At 47.0% G+C, this 17,830-nt stretch overlaps 1 protein-coding gene across 2 annotated transcripts; it reads right to left on the reverse strand.

Annotated features, from left to right (window-relative positions):
- Window positions 1-2,911: 2,911 nt before the first annotated feature.
- On the reverse strand, window positions 2,912-17,830 carry SLC45A1 (solute carrier family 45 member 1). Of its 2 annotated transcripts, none has more exons than XM_087702651.1 (9): window positions 17,676-17,830; window positions 13,695-14,104; window positions 12,413-12,505; window positions 10,551-10,775; window positions 8,809-9,533; window positions 7,253-7,406; window positions 6,045-6,221; window positions 4,548-4,753; window positions 2,912-3,200 (listed from the first exon to the last, which is right to left on the reverse strand). In XM_087702651.1, the coding sequence occupies exons 2-9, from the start codon at window positions 14,092-14,094 to the stop codon at window positions 2,934-2,936; spliced, it is 2,247 nt and encodes a 748-aa protein (XP_087558777.1). In that variant the 5' UTR covers window positions 14,095-14,104; window positions 17,676-17,830; the 3' UTR covers window positions 2,912-2,933. The 2 variants fall into 2 exon arrangements, with proteins under 2 accessions (XP_087558777.1, XP_087558778.1); XM_087702652.1 differs by having other exon boundaries at window positions 3,027-3,200; window positions 4,556-4,753.

Raw genomic sequence — 17,830 nt, forward strand, 5'->3', positions numbered from 1 at the left:
GGGAGGCTTTGGGCCAATCACCAGGAAACCAGGAGTTCTAGTCCCGCCTTAGGCACGAAAGCCAGCTGGGAGACTTTGGGCCAATCACCAGGAAACTGGGAGTTCTAGTCCCGCCTTAGGCATGAAAGCCAGCTGGGAGGCTTTGGGCCAATCACCAGGAAACCAGGAATTCCAGTCCCGCCTTAGGCACGAAAGCCAGCTGGGAGACTTTGGGCCAATCACCAGGAGACAGGAAGTTCTAGTCCCACCTTAGGTGTGAAAGCCAGCTGGGAGACTTTGGGCCAATGACCAGGAGACGGGGAGTTCTAGTCCCGCCTTGGGCACGAAAGCCAGCTGGGAGACTTTGGGCCAATCACCAGGAGACCGGGAGTTCTAGTCCTGCTTTAGGCACGAAAGTGAGTGGGTGATTTTGGGCCAGTCCCTCTCTCTCTCAGCCCAATCCGCCTCACAAGGTTGTTGTGGGGGGGGGGGGGAGAGAGGGAAGAGAAGGAAAGCAGCACTTTTTACTTATAAAGATAACAAAAGGCACTAAATAAATAACTACAGTACTAAATAAATAACTAAAGTATTAATCAGCTTGCATGGGCTTGTTTATTTGGAAGTCTAACCTTATAAAAGCTGGGTAGGGCTTCCTTTCCTTTTTTTTAATTTACCACAATGACTTCCTTCTGGGAATGAGCAAAACTAGATTTTGCAGAGCAACATTAAAAAAAAAAACACCATTTAGTACAAAACGGATTTTTAAAAAAAAACTTGGGAGGATTAACTGACCCTGCTTAAAATTAGGGAGTTTCTTTCTTCTTTCTTTCTTTCTTTCTTTCTTTCTTTCTTTCTTTCTTTCTTTCTTTCTTTCTTTCTTTCTTTCTTTCTTTCTTTCTTTCCTTCCTTCCTTCCTTCCTTCCTTCCTTCCTTCCTTCCTTTCTTTCTCTTTCCTGCAATGGCTTGAAAGAGGGATCTTCACGCCGCAGCCATGACACACGCGTCCAAGCACTTCTGAAATGCATTCCGCTCGCAAACACGTGTAGGGGTTTGGTTTTTTCCCCCCGCCCCTTCCCGTGGGTTGTGTGAACCCAGGCAAAAGGCAATGCCTTTCCAAGGGGAAAAGACCCCCCCTTCCGAGATCCCCGCCTTTTCCCTAGGCAAACCACCAGGATCACCGATCCCAGTTTCCTAGAGACTAAACCAGGATAAGAAAGCACAAGCCAGGATTATCTGGGGTTTCTTGCAAGGCTAGCCTGTTTCCCCTTTTGCAAAAATGATTCCTTGGCATTGCAAAAAATAATAATAATAATAATAATCTGCTTCTGTTTTCAGCATTTCCGCTGTTTTTCCAATTTGATCCTCCAATGCAATTAAAAATAAAATGAACAAAATGGAAATTGCTCGCCGGTCAGAATAGAAGTTTGATCATCCAATGCAATTAAAAATAAAATGAATAAAATGGAAATTACTCACCGGTCAGAATAGAAGGGCAGCAACCGTCTCAGAACGAAATAGACAATCTGCAGAAGCTGGCGAGGCCCCGCCCCCCTCCTGGCTCCTCATTGGTGCGAGCTTCTTCCAGCCGAGCGCTGACGTCATGAAAGCAGAAGGAATCTTTACTGGCCGGCAAAGTGAAACCCGAAAGATGATTGGTTGGGACTTGAGATGGCTAAGCAGGCATGGGGAGGGGCGGGGCTTCTTCTCCATTCATCATTTCCAAGTGAGTCTTAGCTGGGCTGTCATTACAATAAATATTTGATTTGATTATTATATTTATTTTATTTTATATTATTATATTATATTATATTATATTATATTATATTATATTATATTATATTATATTATATTATATTATATTATATTATATTATATTATATTATATTATATTATATTATATTATATTATATTATATTATATTATATTATATTATATTATATTATATTATATTATATTATAATATTATATTATATTATATTATATTATATTATATTATATTTATTACATTACATTACATTACATTACATTACTATATTATATTATATTATATTACATTACATTACATTACATTACATTACATTACATTACATTATATTATATTATATTATATTATTTTTGGCACTTTTTTTTTAAATGCTTACAGTTTTAATGGTTCTCCTTGTGGACAAATAGATGGTGCATAATTATTTTCCCCCCTCTAAATTAGTTTTTCTCTACTTCCTCAACTTTTGTGATGTGTGGACGTCAACAGCCAAATTCCCCAGCCAGCCTATGTGGAGTACAATTCCCAGAATCCCCCAGCCTGCATGCTTTAAGACTTCAATTCCCAGAATCCCCTAGCCTGCATGCTTTAAGGCTTTGATTCCCAGAATCCCCCAGCCTGCATCCTTTAAGGCTTCGATTCTCAGAATTCCCCAGCCTGCATGCTTTAAGGCTTCAATTCCCAGAATTCCCTAGCCTGCATGCTTTAAAACTTCAATTCCCAGAATCCCCTACCCGTCTTCAGTTCCCAGAATCCCCCAGCCTTCATGCTTTAAGACTTCCAATTCCCAGAATCTCCCAGCCTTCTGCAGTTTCCAGATTCCCCCAGCCTGCGTGCTTTAAGGCTTCAATTCCCAGAATCCCCCAGGCAGCATATTCCATAATATGAATCGGGAATTTTGCCCTCCTATTTCTGAGTCAATAAAAAGGGAGAAGCCCCTCCTTGAGATCCAGAGCAGCGGGTTAGACTAGATGGCCTCTTAGACTCCCCCCTGCCCCCTTTGACATTTTGATATTCTACCCCCCCCCCCAAAAAAACCAAAACCAAATCAGCCAGCTTGGATATTTTATTTTTTATTAGATATGCATCTAGCATTATCCTTCCCCCCATCAAAAAAAGACAGAGAGAGAGAGAGAGAGCATGGCACATTGGGGCCGGAAATGCTATTTATTTTTATTTTTTTTGCATTCTTTCATACGGTCAGCATCAGAGGCTGCTGCTCCTCAGCCAGGTCCTCCCCTGGAGGGATTTCGTAAACGACGCAGAGCGAGGAATACAAGCAGCCCACGAAAGAGACCACGCTGGAAAAATACATGACCCCATTGGCACTGCCCACGGCTGCTGTTAGAGGGCCCATGACGATGGAGACCAGGATCTGGGCCAGGAAATATTGACAGCTCAGGAGGGAGATATCCACACCCATGCCTCGCTTAGTGCCGTCTTTGTCGGTGCCGGCAAACTGTTTCGAGAAAGAGAGAGAGAGAAAAGAAAGAGAGAGACACAGAGAGAGAAAGACAGACAGACAGAGAGAGAGAAAGACAGAGAGACAGAGAAAAAAGAGAGAGAGAGAGAGAAGACAGAAAGAGACAGACAGAGAGAAAGAAAGAAAGGGAAAGAAAGAGAGAGAGAAAGAAAGAAAAAAGAGAGAGAGAAAGAAAAAAGAGAGAGAAAGAAAGAGAAAGAGAGAGAGAGAAAGACAGAGAGACACAGACAAACAGAGAGAGAAAAAGACAGACACAGAGAGAAAGACAGAGAGAGAGAGAGAAAGAAAGAGAGAGAAAAGACAGAGAGAGAGAGACAGAGAGAAAGATAGAGAGAGAGACAGAGAAAGATAGAGACAGAGAAAAAGAGAGAGAGCGAGAGAGAAAAAGACAGAAAGAGACAGACAGAGAGAAAGAAAAAAGAGAGAGAAAGAAAAAAGAGAGACAGAGAGAAAGAAAGAGAGAGACAGAGAGAGAAAAAGACAGAGAGACACAGACAGACAGAGAAAAAGACAGACAGAGAGAGAGAGAAAGAAAGAAAGAGAGGGAGAGAAAAGACAGAGAGAAAGATAGAGAGAGAGAGACAGAGAAAGACAGAGACAGAGAAAAAGAGAGAGCGAGAGAGAAAAAGACAGAAAGAGACAGACAGAGAGAAAGAGAGAAAGAGCGAGAAAGGGAGAAAGAAGAGAGAGAGAGAGATAAAGAGAGAGAGAGAAAGACAGAGACAGAGAGAGAAAGAAAAGAGAGAGAGAAAGAAAAAAGTGACAGAGAGAAAGAGAGAGACAGAGAGAGAAAGACAGAGAGAGAGAAAGAAAGAGAGAAAAGACAGAGAGAGAGAGAGAGAAAGAACGAGAGAGAGAGAAAAGACAGAGAGAGAGAGAGAGAGAGAAGACAGAGAGAGACACAGAGAGAAAGAAGCGGGGGGGGGGGGAGAGAGAGAAGATTAAAAGTTTAAAAAATTGCAAAGCTTGTTTAGCTTCCTGCCCCAGAAAACTGCATGGCAATATAAAAAGAGATTATCGACAAAGATGCTTAGAAAATACCGTAATGATACAGCCGCGTTTCTCAATCTTGTGGTCCCATTGAAAGATGAGGGGACTTCAATTCCCAGAATCCCCCAGCCATTCCCCCAGGGAATTCTGGGAATTGAAGTCTTCAAACTGCCGTAGAGTAAGACAGTCTCTCATTTCTAAACCACTTCTAAACGCTTAGAGAGAGACGGTCCTTTTCTAAGGGACTTTCCCCCCACCCCTCTCTGCCAAGGTGAGAGCCCTCGGCACATGCCCAGAGACCCTTCGGCTGAGGAATTGGAGCAATTGCCATACCTGCTTACTTTGATAGTAGTCGCACAGCAAGGAATAAGGCAGCGTGCAGAGTGTAGAAAACAACACGCCGTAAGTGACGCAGAGCGACAGGATTGCGTAGATATTCCGGGTCAAGGTAGCCAGACCTGTGCCCAGTCCAAAAACTAAATAGGCTATGAAATACAGCGTACGGATGCTGAAATATTCCTCCAGTTTTTCAAGGGAAGCTGCCAAAGGAAGGGAAGTCGGTTCAACCCAGCTCATGCCATACCTTTAAGCTGACGCTGCAACTTGGAAATGCATGGATTGCAAATACATTGTTTGGAATGAATGAACCTAGCCCTGGTCTTTTCATCTATGCCGTTTTTTTATAAATAGAAAAAAAAGCGTATTTTTGTGCATTGTTTATGAGCCACGTTCAGTTTCATTCAGGAGAAAGGAGGTGAAGATGAAAGGAGGGAGGGAGGGAGGAGAGAGGAAGGAAGGAAAGGAGGAAAAAAAGAAAGGAATGAAGCAGAGGGAGAGAGAGAAGGGAGGGGAGGAAGGAGAGATGGAGGAAGGGAGAGAGGAAAGGAGGAAGGAAGGAGGGAGGAAGGAAGGAAGGAAAGAGGAAGGAAAGGAAGGAAGGGGAGAGGGAGGGATAGAGGAAGAAAGGAAGGGAGTGATAGAGGAAAGGAGTAAGGAAGGAAGGAGAGTGATGGAGGGAGGGAGGGAGCGAGAGAGGAAGGAAGGAAAGAGGAAGCAAGGGTGAAGAAAAGGAGAAAGGGAGGGTCGGAGGAAGGGAGGGAGGAAAGGAAGAAGGGAGGGAGGAAAGAGGAAGGAAGGAAAGGAAGGAAGGAGAGAGGGAGGGATAGAGGAAGAAAGGAAGGGAGTGATAGAGGAAAGGAGTAAGGAAGGACAGGAAGGAAGGAGAGTGATGGAGGAAGGGAGCGAGGGAGGGAGGAAGGAAGGTGAGGGAAGGAAGGAAAGAGGAAGCAAGGGTGAAGGAAAGGAGAAAGAGAGGGACGGAGGGAGGGAAGGAGGAAGAAAGGAAGGAGAGTGGAAGGGACAAAGGAGAGAGGGAGGGACAGAGGAAGGAAGGAGAGAGGAAGGGAGGAAGAAAATGAAGGAAGGCAAGAGGGAGGGACGGAGGGTGGCATAGAGGAAAGGAGGAAGGAAGGACAGAAAAGAAGAAAGAGGAAGGAAGGAGAGAGGAAGGAAGGAAAGGAGGAAGGAAAGACAGGAAGGAAGGGAGGGAGCGAGGGAGGAAGGAAGGTGAGGAAGGGAGGAAGGAAAGATGTGGGAAGAGTGAAGGAAAGGAGAGGGGGAGGGACAAAGAAAGGGAGGAAGAAAGGAAGGAGATAGGAAGAGAGGGATGGACGGACGGAGGAAAAGAAGAAGGAAAGAAGGAAGAGAGCGAGAAAGAAAGAAAGAAAAAGAAAGGAAGAGCTCAAGACATCCCCCCCTCTGAAAACCCACCCCCTGACACACACACCATGTCATCCCCACCACACCCACGTCGAAACTCCCGCCGATTACCTGAATACAGTGCTGCGCTGAAGGCATAAACGCACATTCCCCAGCACCCCATCGTCACGCCCGCATTGTACCTCTGGCGCTCGTCTGAATCCGGGGGGGCCTTGGGGTTCCCTTGGTAGACCACCTCCCCCATGAAGTCGGTGTAGAAGAGGAGCATGCCTTCGAACGACAACCAGCCTGGGAGTGGACACAACAGAGAACGCCACGGTGTGTCGGAAAAGAGACACGTCACCAGAGGGGTGGAAAGGAGAAGGATGGAGCAAAAGGTGGTTAGAAGATGGTTTTTCAAACAGGGTTGGAGGATTGAGGCCCTTCCAGAGCGTGGTAAGCTACGTTTCCCCGCCAGATACACAACAAACCAGGATTGGCCAGCCACGATTCTTGGATTGGTACCTGCGGCCAGCTTACATCCATGTAACCCCATTGGGGGCGTAGTTTAACCTACTGGCTAGCCTACCTCTCCGGGTTGTCGTGGGTTTAAGCCGTAGGACGAAGGAGTCTTTGTTTCTCAAACTCAGCAACTAGAGGACTTCAACTCCCAGAATTCCCCCAGCATGGCTGGCTGGGGAATTCTGGGAATTGAAGTCCGGTCATCTTCAAGCTGCCATAGAGCAAGGCAGGATCTCATTTCTGGAAGTTGAAATCACGTCTTGAAGTTGTCAAAACTTTTCCCAGATGAAGGAATCAAACCCATATCTCTCTCTCTCTCTCTCTCTCTCTCTCTCTCTCTCTCTCTCTCTCTCTCTCTCTCTCTCTCTCTCTCTCTCTCTCTCTCTCCCTCCCTCCCTCCCTCCCTCCCTCCCTCCCTCTCTCTCTCTCTCTCTCTCTCTCCCTCTTCCATTTGTCTGAAGTGGTGTAGGGTTTCCTGCCTAGGGAGGGGGTTGGACTAGAAGACCTCCAAGGTCCCTTCCAACTCTGTTATTATATTCTATTCTTTCTTTATCTTTCTGCCTGTCTGTCTCTTTTTTCTTTCTTTTTTAGTCTTTTTGCCTCTCTCCCCCTCTCTCTCTGTCTCCTTGTCTCTTTCTTTTTCTATCTTTCTATGACTGCCTCCCTCTCTCTCTCGGCCTGTCTCTCTTTCTCTCTCTTTCTCTCCCTTTCTCTCTCTCTCGTTCTTTCTTCTCCTTGTCTCTCTGTCTCTCTTTCTCTCTGTCTGTTTCTTTCTGACTTTCTCTCTCTCTCTCTCTCTCTCTTTTTTTTTTTTTTACCCAAGAAGTGGTTGATGCAAAGATTGCGAAGAACTTTTGGCATGTGGCACACGGTGGAGCATAGCAGCTTTATCGACAGCGGCTGTTCGGGGACATCGTTGAAGCCGTTCAATTCGCTCTCGTACTTAACGCCGTTCAGCAAAATATTTGCCACCTGCGTCACAAAATGGGGACTTAATCAAACGAGGCGCACAGGAAGCTCGCAAGCAACAATGCCGTATATGCCCCCATATAAAGGATAACCTTGCTTGGATCTGCTTGGGTCACAAATATAATAGTTATTGCAACTAGCTGAAGATGAATATCTCAAACAGAGTTGCCCATATATGCCACTTTAAGAGGCCAACGTTTTAGTAGGCTAGATAAGAAAGAATGGAGGGGAAAAAAAGCTTTTAATTAAAGTTATAAGGGACGTTTGCTAAACTTAGCGATGGCTGCTGTTACTGAAGAAAAGAAAGAAAGAAAGAAAGAAAGAAAGAAAGAAAGAAAGAAAGAAAGAAAGAAGGAGAGAGGAAGGAAGGAAAAGAAAGAAGGAAGGAAAATAAATAAAGAAAGAAAGAAAGAAAGAGGAAAGGAAGGAAGGAAAGAAAAAGAAAGAGAAAGAAAGAAAGGAAAGAAGGAAAGAAAGAAGGAACGAAGTGAAAGAAAGAAGGGAAAGAAAGGAAGGAAAGAAAGAAAGGAAGGAAAGAAGGAATAAAAGGGAGAGAAAGGAAGGAAGGAAGGAAAGAGGGAAGGAAGGACAGAGAAAGAAAAAAAGAAAGGAAGGACAGAAGGAAGGAAGGAAAAGAAAGAAAGGAAGGAAGGAAAAGAAGGAAGGAAGGAAAAGAAAGAAAGAAGAAATGGAAAGAAGGAAGGAAAGAAAGAAAGAAAGGAAGGAAAGAAAAAGAAAGAGAAAGAAAGAAAATCAGGAAAGTAAGAAGGAAGGAAGAGAAAGAAAGAAGGAAGGAAGAGAAAGAAAGAAGGGAACGGAAGAAAGGAAGCAAGGAAGAAATGAAGGAATAAAAGAGAGAGAAACTAAGAAAGGAAGGAAGGAAAGAAGGAAGGAAGGAAGGAAAGAGAAAGAAAGAAAAAAGAAAGGAAGACAGAAGGAAAGAAGGAAAGAAAGGAGGGAAAGAAAGAAGGAAAGAAAGAGAAAAAGGAAAGAAAGAAAAAGAGAAAGAAAGAAAGAAAGAAAGAAAGAAAGAAAGAAAGGGAAGGAAGGAAGGAAAGAAAACACGGAGCCACCATTTCTTTTGGCTGATTATACAGAATCAGAGGCCTGGAAACCATTTTGTTTACCTGTTAATGTAGGAAAGCAAAGAGCAAAGAACATAAGGATAATCTCCTACGAATACTTTCTTTAGCATTTCCTTCTATTCAAGGGTTCACTGCTTCGAAGCATGGAGGTTCTACAGAGGAATGCTAGGGGAAATCCATTTCAGCCTTTTTTTAAAACCTGTCTTCCCCATCACAGTCTCACCTTTTTCCCGGCGCTTACCGCCACGATGCATTTTTTGCACGGAGCAACGACAGGAGGCTCGAGCAAGTGAGCCTGGCTGCCTTTTTTCCCACCTCACCTGTTGGCTGAACGTGACGTTCCTCCGCCTCGTGCTCTCCGGAAGGTTCCCGGTGGTGATATCCGGGATCGCCAAAGTCTGCGGCCGTTTCAGGATCCCCGACGAACGGGGCTTCATCCCGTCCAAGGAGCCCACCCTCAGCCCTTCCCCGCAGTTTTCTCTGCTCTCCAATGCGCCGTTTTCGGGACCGTGTAACCCTTCCGGTGCTCGGGGCAGGCTGACGCTGACCCCCTGCCCCGGTAAGCTTCCCGGGATGGACAGGTAGCCGTCGGTCCCGCCGGTAAAGCAGTCGATGAGGACGCTGTCGATATTCGAAGTGCCGAAGGACGAGGCGAAATCGTTGAGCCCCGTCAATGAGCTGTCCCAGCTGATCAGGCTCCCGTACCTCGGGGTCAGGGGGCTGAGCGGAGACATGGGGCTGGTGAAGTTGGCGTACATACGGACTGGGTTTTGGGACCCCGCGGGGCTGTCCGGGGGACACTCCTCGAACAAGAGCGGCGGAGAAGGCGGGAGGGTCAGATTTGGGCTCTTCATAATGTTCTTCTGCTTGCCGGAAGACAGCAAGGAGCGTTCGGGGATGCTGAGCAAAGTCAAGATGGTGGCCAGCGTCAGGGTGATGGAGGTGAAGATGTAGATGACGCGCAGCTGCCCCCCCACGGCCTTCCCGAAGGCGGTACCGTTCCAGTGGATTCCACCCACGACGTAACCAAAGCCTCCGCCGAGTCCTGCGAGGAAGGAACCAAAGCCCCGGTTAGTTTTCTTTCTGGAAAGTCCCCCTCTGCATCCTTAGGAAGAAGCAACTCCTATTTTCCAGGAAAGGAAAAAGAGGCGGCTGCTTTGAAGAGTTCCCAAAGGAGAGATTCAGCTACTTTAAAGAGTTCAAAGGACATGGATGCAGCTATGTTGAAGAGTTCAAAGCAAATGGATGCAGCTACTTTAAAGCGTTCAAAGCCAATGGATGCAGCAACTTTAAAGAGTTCAAAGCCAATGGATGCAGCTACTTTAAAGGGTTCAAAGCCAATGGATGCAGCTATGTTAAAGAATTCAAAGCCAATGGATGCAGCTATGTTAAAGAGTTCAAAGCCAATGGATGCAGCTACTTTAAAGAGTTCAAAGCCAATGGATGCAGATACTTTAAAGAGTTCAAAGCCAATGAATGCAGCTACTTTAAAGAGTCAAAGCCAATGGATGCAGCTATGTTAAAGAATTCAAAGCCAATGGATGCAGCTACTTTAAAGAGTTCAAAGCCAATAGATGCAGCTACTTTAAAGCATTCAAAGCCAATGGATGCAGCTCCTTTAAAGAGTCAAAGCCAATGGATGCAGCTACTTTAAAGCGTTCAAAGCCAATGGATGCAGCTACTTTAAAGCGTTCAAAGCCAATGGATGCAGCTCCTTTAAAGCGTTCAAAAACAGTTGGATGCAGCCATTTTAAAGAGTCACGAACTGCTGGGTGCACTTATTTTACAGCGCTCCAAACAAATGGATGCAGCTACCTTGAAGATCACTAAACCAAATGGAGACAGCTACTTTAAAGAGTCGCAAACAGTTAGATGCAGCTACTTTAAAGAATTGCAAATAGGTTGTCTGATTCTTTTGCCTTAAATCAAAGCACAGCACGGCTGTGGTGGTGGTTGTTATTCGAGCTGCTGGACTCCAACCTTTTGCTCGGTTCGGCTTTATGGCTGTGGGGGACCACCTAACCATGACTCAACCACAAAGGCGTCGTTGGGGAAAACTCACCAGCTAAAAGAGCGTGAATGTTGAGCGCCCGGTCTTGATCCGACGGGCGACAGACGTCAATCATGTAGGCATGGCTGGGGTTGTCGGCTGAATCGGCACAGAAATCCATCAAGATAACACCGCAGATGGTCAGCGCGATGCCCCATTTGTGGTTGTTCCCTGTGTCTGAGACGGCAGTGCCGATATCCCGGCCGTTCAGCATCAGGGAGAGCCCCAAAAACGCCCCTGCAGAGCGGGCAGAAAGATCCACCAGAAGAACAGTATAAGGATCATGCGAGCAACGGGCAATAACTTCCACATTCCCACCAGCATGCCTTTTCTGCAAAGCCCCCAAACCTTGTTACAGGTAGTCCTCGACTTACAACCGTTCACTTACTGACCACTCAAAGTTAACAACGGCGCTGAGAAACGGGATGTCAGGCCTGCAGCCATCTTTCCTCTTGGATTTTTGGCCTGCCACACTTTCTACTGTTCTGCTATGCATTTTCTATGGTGGGAAAATGGGAGTTCGACCAGATGTAGCCATAACAACATTCTTTCTAGAAAGCCAAGGTCATCCTTTGTCTTTGAATCTCTGCACCTGACCGGAACTGGGTGGGTGGAAGCTGCCAGTGTGGCAGTGGATGATTGGACGATGTGATGGACTTGTTGGTGGTGGGGGCAAGATCTTGAACTTTTAACTGGGTGGGGAAAACCGGGAAGCTTTCAGAGCAGGGGGTCAGACTAGAAGACCTCCGAGGTCCCTTCCAGCTCTATTCTGATGGATTGATGGATTGAAATGGTCTAGGGTCTCCTGCTTGAGCAGGGGAGGTCAGACTAGAAGACCTCCAAGGTCCCTTCCAGCTCTATTCTGATTGATCGGAAATGGCCTAGGATCTCCTGCTTGAGCAGGGGGGTTAGACTAGAAGACCTCCAAGGTCCCTTCCAGCTCTGTTTTGATTGATTGATTGGAATGGTCTAGCGTCTCCTGTTTGAGCAGGGGGGGTCAGGCTAGAAGACCTCCAAGGCCCCTTTCAGCTCTGTTACTCTACATTCTGAACAACTCCAAGCAGCAGGGCTTCCATTGGGTACGGCATTCCTGTTCACCCCTTAAAATCCCCCTCCCCAAATGACCCTTTGACCTGCCCAAGGCTTAAATCAGCTGCGGATTCGGACAACGAGGAGGTTGGGGAGGAACCTGGGGCCGGGCCTGGAGTCTGGGGAAGGGATGACAGTTATCAGCTGCCTTCGGAGTCAGACATCAGTGAGGCAGAAGAACAGCTGGAGCCTGTTCCCAGTGTGCGCATGCACAGAGCTGCCAGACGAAGGGAACAGCTAAAGAACAGGTAAGTAAGGCCACAGGTGGACAGTGAATGGCCCCTCCCAGAGGGAATCAAAGAGGAGCAACTGGGGAGTGGAGTTTGCAGGAGGCCATTAGTTCATTCCTGCATTCTTGCCAAGTATTGCGGCGTCTGAAAGATATCGGCCTGGCCACTCTCCAAGCCTGATAAAGGTCGCTAAGTGTGAACTCTCTTGAAAGACTGTGGGAGAGGAAAGACTTTGTTGGAGAGGAATTCCCTGTCAATTAAATAAAAGGGGTTTATCGGGACGAGGACTCGGCTTCCTGCTGCTGGGGAAACCTCGGTCAGAAGATGTGGGAACACCTTTTCTCCCGCAAATGAGGGTCAATATCAGGCCACGATTAAGCGACCCCTTCCCGGCACCGTGTCCCAAGACGTCGCATTTCTCCAAACCGGCTGAAGCAATAAGCGAAACGCATCTCCCCGCAAGCAGAAAGGTAGCGTGTCAGTATTTTAACTGGGTTTTTCTTTCTAGGGCTAGCTTTCTCCGCGCAAGGAGACCCCGCCCCCTCTGATTATTACCGATCGCCAGAACGAGGATGAAAGGTCTCCTCCGACCCATTGGGGAAGAGCACCGGTCACTCCAAGCCCCCAGTAAGGGCTGCAGCAAGAAACCTGGGAGAAAAAGAAAGAAAATTGGAGTCAGGTGACTCGGCTGTCCCTGTTACTAGAAGTCTTCCGTAGGGCTCCTCGGTTAAGCTCTGGCTCACTCACACCAACACTGTCAGGACGTATAAAAGGAGAACAGATTCCCACACCCTTCCAGCACTGATGATGTTACCCAGTTGGGTAATAAAACGTCTGCATGAAAATAAGTTCAGGGAACACCAAGGACTCCACAGGCCTCCTCCTCCTCTTCCTCCCCCTCTTCCTCCTCCTCTTCTCTTTCTCCTCCTCTTCCTCCCCCTGTTCCTCCTCCTCCTCTCTTCCTCCCCCTCTTCCTCCTCCTCTTCTCTTTCTCCTCCTCTTCCTCCCCCTATTCCTCCTCCTCCTCTCTTCCTCCCCTTCCTCCCCCTCTTCCTCCTCCTCTTTTCTCCCCCTCCTCTTCTCTTCCTCCTCCATTTCCTCCCCCTCTTCCTCCTCCTCTTTTCTTCCTCCTGCTCTTCTCTTTCTCCTCCTCTTCCTCCCCCTCTTCCTCCTGCTCTTCTCTTTCTCCTCCTCTTCCTCCCTCTCTTCCTCCTCCTCTTCTCTTTCTCCTCCTCTTCCTCCCCCTCTTCCTCCTCCTCTTCTCTTTCTCCTCCTCTTCCTCCTCCCCCTGCCCATCTGCTCATTCACATCCAGCAAAGTTTTTCGAGGGAGGATTTACGGTCACAGACCTCATCTGGCTTGGAAAGCTGCCAGGCTGATATCTGCAGAACTTGGCCAGGAGTCTCCAAACCAATGAACTGAACTAATTGTCTCCTGCAAACTCCACTCCCCTTTCGCTCCTCTTTTATTCCCTCTGGGAGGGGCCATTCACCGTCCTCCTGAGGCCTTCCTCCCAAGTCGACCCCTGTTCTTTAGCTCTTCCCTTCGTCTAGCAACTCTGCACACACTGGGAACAGGCTCCAGCTGTTCTTCTGCCTCACTGATGTCTGACTCCGAAGGCAGCTGATAACTGTCGGACGGCCTTGGCCCCCTCTCTGCCTCCGACACAGAGCCCATGTCAGAGCCCTCCCCAGACTCCAGGACTGGCCCAGGTTCCTCCCCAACCCTCCTCACTGTCTGAATCTGCCTCCAGCTCCTCTGGCAGGCCACAACAACAACGGAAACGCACAACATTTCGGACTTTTCACAGCCGGCTCCCCGATTTTAACTGCCTCACCCAGAATTGGACTGATAAACCACACCATGCCGTACAGCTGATCCGGAAGGCCCATCTGAAGCAGGGCCGGCGTGACGTAAGCTGTCTCCATGGCGTAGCTGAACTCGATCCCGAACAAGATGCACCCGTTGAAGAGCAGTTCCAAGAAAGATCTCTCCGGGTGGATCTCTGGGAAGGGGACCCGGTCCTTGGGGCAGGGGGTGTTGGGGGGAGGCGGCGGGGAAGGCCGGATAGATTTCCTCCGCTTCGGATGCCTTTTGAAGTTGTTGGCCCGGTGGCTGATGTGCCGCGGGACGGAGCCGGAATAATGCACCACTTGAGTCCTCCAGAGATCCGGCGAAGAGACGGTGGGGAAGAGCAAGTCGCTGGACGGACTCGCGAGGATGGTTGGGGCGGTCATGTTGGACTTGCTGGAAGGAAGAGAGACGGTGAGTTTAGTTGTAGGAGATGAGGGAGGGAGGAGTCAAACACGTCATTAGTCTCTAATCCCTTCGTTTCCCACAAGCAATCTTAGCCCAGGGCTCCTTGAATTCCTTCGACTCTTATCTGCCGCTAATTCGCTTTGAACGAGGATAGTTTGGATTCTTGTAGGGAGCTTAAATTGCAATCAATCTTTATATTCATTTGAACTGCCTGATTTTCCTGCCCTTGACATTTCTTTCTTTCTTTCTTTCCTTCTTTCTTTCTTTCTTTCTTTCTTCCATTTGTCTGAAGTGGTGTAGGGTTTCCTGCCTAGGCAGGGGGTTGGACTAGAAGACCTCCAAGGTCCCTTCCAACTCTGCTATTCTATTCTATTCTTTCTTTATCTTTCTGCCTGTCTGTCTCTTTTTCTTTCTTTTTTAGTCTTTTTGCCTCTCTCCCCCTCTCTCTGTCTCCTTGTCTCTTTCTTTTTCTATCTTTCTCTGACTGCCTCCCTCTCTCTCTCGGCCTGTCTCTCTTTCTCTCTCTTTCTCTCCGTCTTTCTCTCTCTCTCTCTTTCTTCTTTTTGTCTCTCTGTCTCTTTCTCTCTCTCTGTCTCTTTGACTTTTTTTCTCTCTCTCCCTCTCTCTCTCCTTGTCTCTTTCTTTTTCTATCTTTCTCTGACTGCCTCCCACTCTCCCTCCGCCTTTCACTTTCTCTCTCTTTCTCTCCCACTCTCTCTCTCTCTCTCTCTTTCTTTCTTTCTTTCTTTCTTTCTTCTCTTTGTCTCTCTGTCCCTGTCTCTCTCTCTGTTTGTCTGTCTCTCTGTCTCTTTCTGACTTTTTCTCTCTCTCTCCCTCTCTCTCTCCTTGTCTCTTTCTTTTTCTAACTTTCTGTGACTGCCTCCCACTCTCTCTCCGCCTGTCTCTCTTTGTCTCTCTTTCTCTCCCTCTCTCTCTCTCTCTCTCTCTTCTTTCTTTCTTTCTTTCTTTCTTTCTTTCTTTCTTCTCTTTGTCTCTCTGTCCTTGTCTCTGTCTCTCTCTGTTTGTCTCTGTCTCTTTCTCTCTCTCTGTCTCCTTCTGACTTTTTTCCTCTCCCTCTCCCTCTCTTTTTCTCTCTGTCTCTCTGTCTCTCTCTCTTTCTCTGTCTCTTTTGCTTTCTCTCTCTTTTTCTCTTCTCTCTCTCTCTTTTGCTCTCTCTTTCCCTCTCTCTCTCTCTCTTTTAATATTAATTGTTTTATTACAAAGTGTAAAATGCAAAACAGAAAAACAAAATGAAACAAAAGTGTGAATCCAACCCTAACAACAACAACAAAAGCGTACAAAAAAAAGAGAGAGAAAAGCGATCGACTAAATTTAACATTTAACGTTTAGGATCCACCTTAGCTGATTGCCAGGGTGGGTAGGGAATCAATAAAGCATCCCAAGTTTTAAAAAGGGAACTCAAAATAAGAAAAGAGAAACAGAATTTAGTCACGGATAGGAAGAATATATTTGAAACCTTAAGCGGAGATATTTATCATCTTTAATTCCTATATCTAGAAAAAGGCTTGTATATTCTGAGCAAAGTTTGACCAGTTCAAAATGTCGTTAATAAAGCTAAAAAATATATATATTAAATGCCAGCCAGCAAATAGAAATATCTCTAGCCATATATTTCAGCCACTTTGCTAAATGTTGGCTTGCAAAGAAAATATATATGTACGAGTATGATGTCATTTTTCTATCTGGCGCTTCAAATTGCTGCGTTCACACATTTACACTTCTTGGCCTGTTAATCTATGAATTATTTCCATCGCTTATCCATTCTTTTTTCTTTTCTTTTTTTTAATCCACTTTGCTTCTTCTCAGTCGGAAAGCTAAGCCTATCATCTCCCTGACATGCTAGATTTCTATGGGCGGAGATGGCTGTTTTTACAGAGCCGGCTTTTGATCCTGCTGAGTCTAAAGAGAGAGAGCCAAATATTTGGATTTGGGAAGCCGATCGATGAAGATCCAAAAGAGAGAAGAGACCGCCTGAACTGAAATGACCCCTTCGATCTGGAGGGAGGATGCAGTGACATATGAAACATTTCCTGACTTTATCTGAAGGCAGGACAAGAAGCAATGGATGGAAACTAATCAAGGAGAGGAATGAAGGAGAAACTTCCTGACGGTGAGGACAATTCACCAGTGGAACAACTTGCCACCAGAGGTTGTGGGTTCTCCATCACTGGAGGCTTTTAAGAAGAGATTGGACATCCATTTGTCTGAAATGGTCTAGGGTTTCCTCCTTGAGCAGGGGGTTGGACTAGAAGACCTCCAAGGTCCCTTCCAGCTTTATTCAGATTGACTGATTGATTGAAATGGTCTGGGATCTCTGCTTGAGCAGGGGGTTGGACTAGAAGACCTCCAAGGTCCCTTCCAGCTTTATCCTGATTGATTGAGTGATTGATTGAAATGATCTAGGTCTCCTGCATGAGTAGGGGGTTGGACTAGAAGACCTCCAAGGTCCCTTCCAGCTTTATCCTGATTGATTGATTGATTGATTGATTGATTGATTGATTGAAATGATCTAGGTCTCCTGCATGACTAGGGGTTGGACTAGAAGACCTCCAAGGTCCCTTCCAGCTTTATCCTGATTGATTGATTGATTGATTGAAATGATCTAGGTCTCCTGCATGAGTAGGGGGTTGGACTAGAAGACCTCCAAGGTCCCTTCCAACTCTTTTATTCTATAAGGTAAAAGGTAAAAGTTCCTCTCGCACATATGTGCTAGCCGTTCCCGACTCTAGGGGGCGGTGCTCCTCTCCGTTTCAAAGCCGAAGAGCCAGCGCTGTCCGAAGACGTCTCCGTGGTCATGTGGCCGGCAGGACTCAACTCCCGAAGCCGCATGGAACGCTTTTCCCTTCCCACCAAAATTGGGGGTTCCTATTTGTCTACTCGCATTTTTTAACGTGCTTTCGAACTGCTAGGTTGGCAGAAGCTGGGACAAGTCACGGGGGCTCCCTCTGTTATGTGGCGCTAGGGATTCGAACTGCCGATCTTTCGGATTGACAAGCTCAGCGTCTTAACCACTGAGCCGACGAGTCCCTTTTTATTCTATAATCCCAGATGATTTAACCAGTGGAACAGCTTGCCACCAGAAGTTGTGGGTGGCTCCCTCACTGGAGGCTTTTAAGAAGAGACTACACAGTCATTTGTCTGAAATGGTATCGAGTTTCCTGCCCGAGCAGGGGGTTGGTCTAGAAGACCTCCAAGGCCCCATCCAACCCGATCATTCCTCCCTCTGCTTCCCTCTGCTCAGGATCCTAAAATCAAGAGGACTAGAAACTTAAGGGGGAGGAAAGAGAGCATCTCACTCCTGGCCTTGGCAAGCAATTTTAATTTGGGGAGGGGGGATTGAGGGAAGGGTAGGAAAATCGTGGCCCATTTGGAAAGGGGGGGGATCTAGGTACGGGACCCCCAATTTTCTCTTTGTCTCTCCCCCCACAAACAAGCCAATAAGATGGGGGAGATGCAGATGGGATGGAGGATGCTCAACTCCTGTATCCTTTTCAGGGCCTGGAGGGGAGGCGGCTGGGTACCAATCGGGAGGTCTCACCTGGATCACGAGGGATGAAGGAGCATCCTTCGGAGCGGAATCCCTGGCTGAGATCAGGGGTCCGGCTGCCCTGCGAACTTCGTCCTCCGCCCCCTCCCCATAAGGAGAGCTGGGGGTTCAGGCTGGGAGGTGATGTCACCAGCCTCCGCCCTCCT

The sequence above is a fragment of the Thamnophis sirtalis genome, unplaced genomic scaffold (genome assembly GCF_051295495.1).
Source record: "Thamnophis sirtalis isolate CommonGarterSnake01/CBP01778 unplaced genomic scaffold, rThaSir2_p1.2 scaffold_15, whole genome shotgun sequence".
NCBI lineage: Eukaryota > Metazoa > Chordata > Lepidosauria > Squamata > Natricidae > Thamnophis > Thamnophis sirtalis.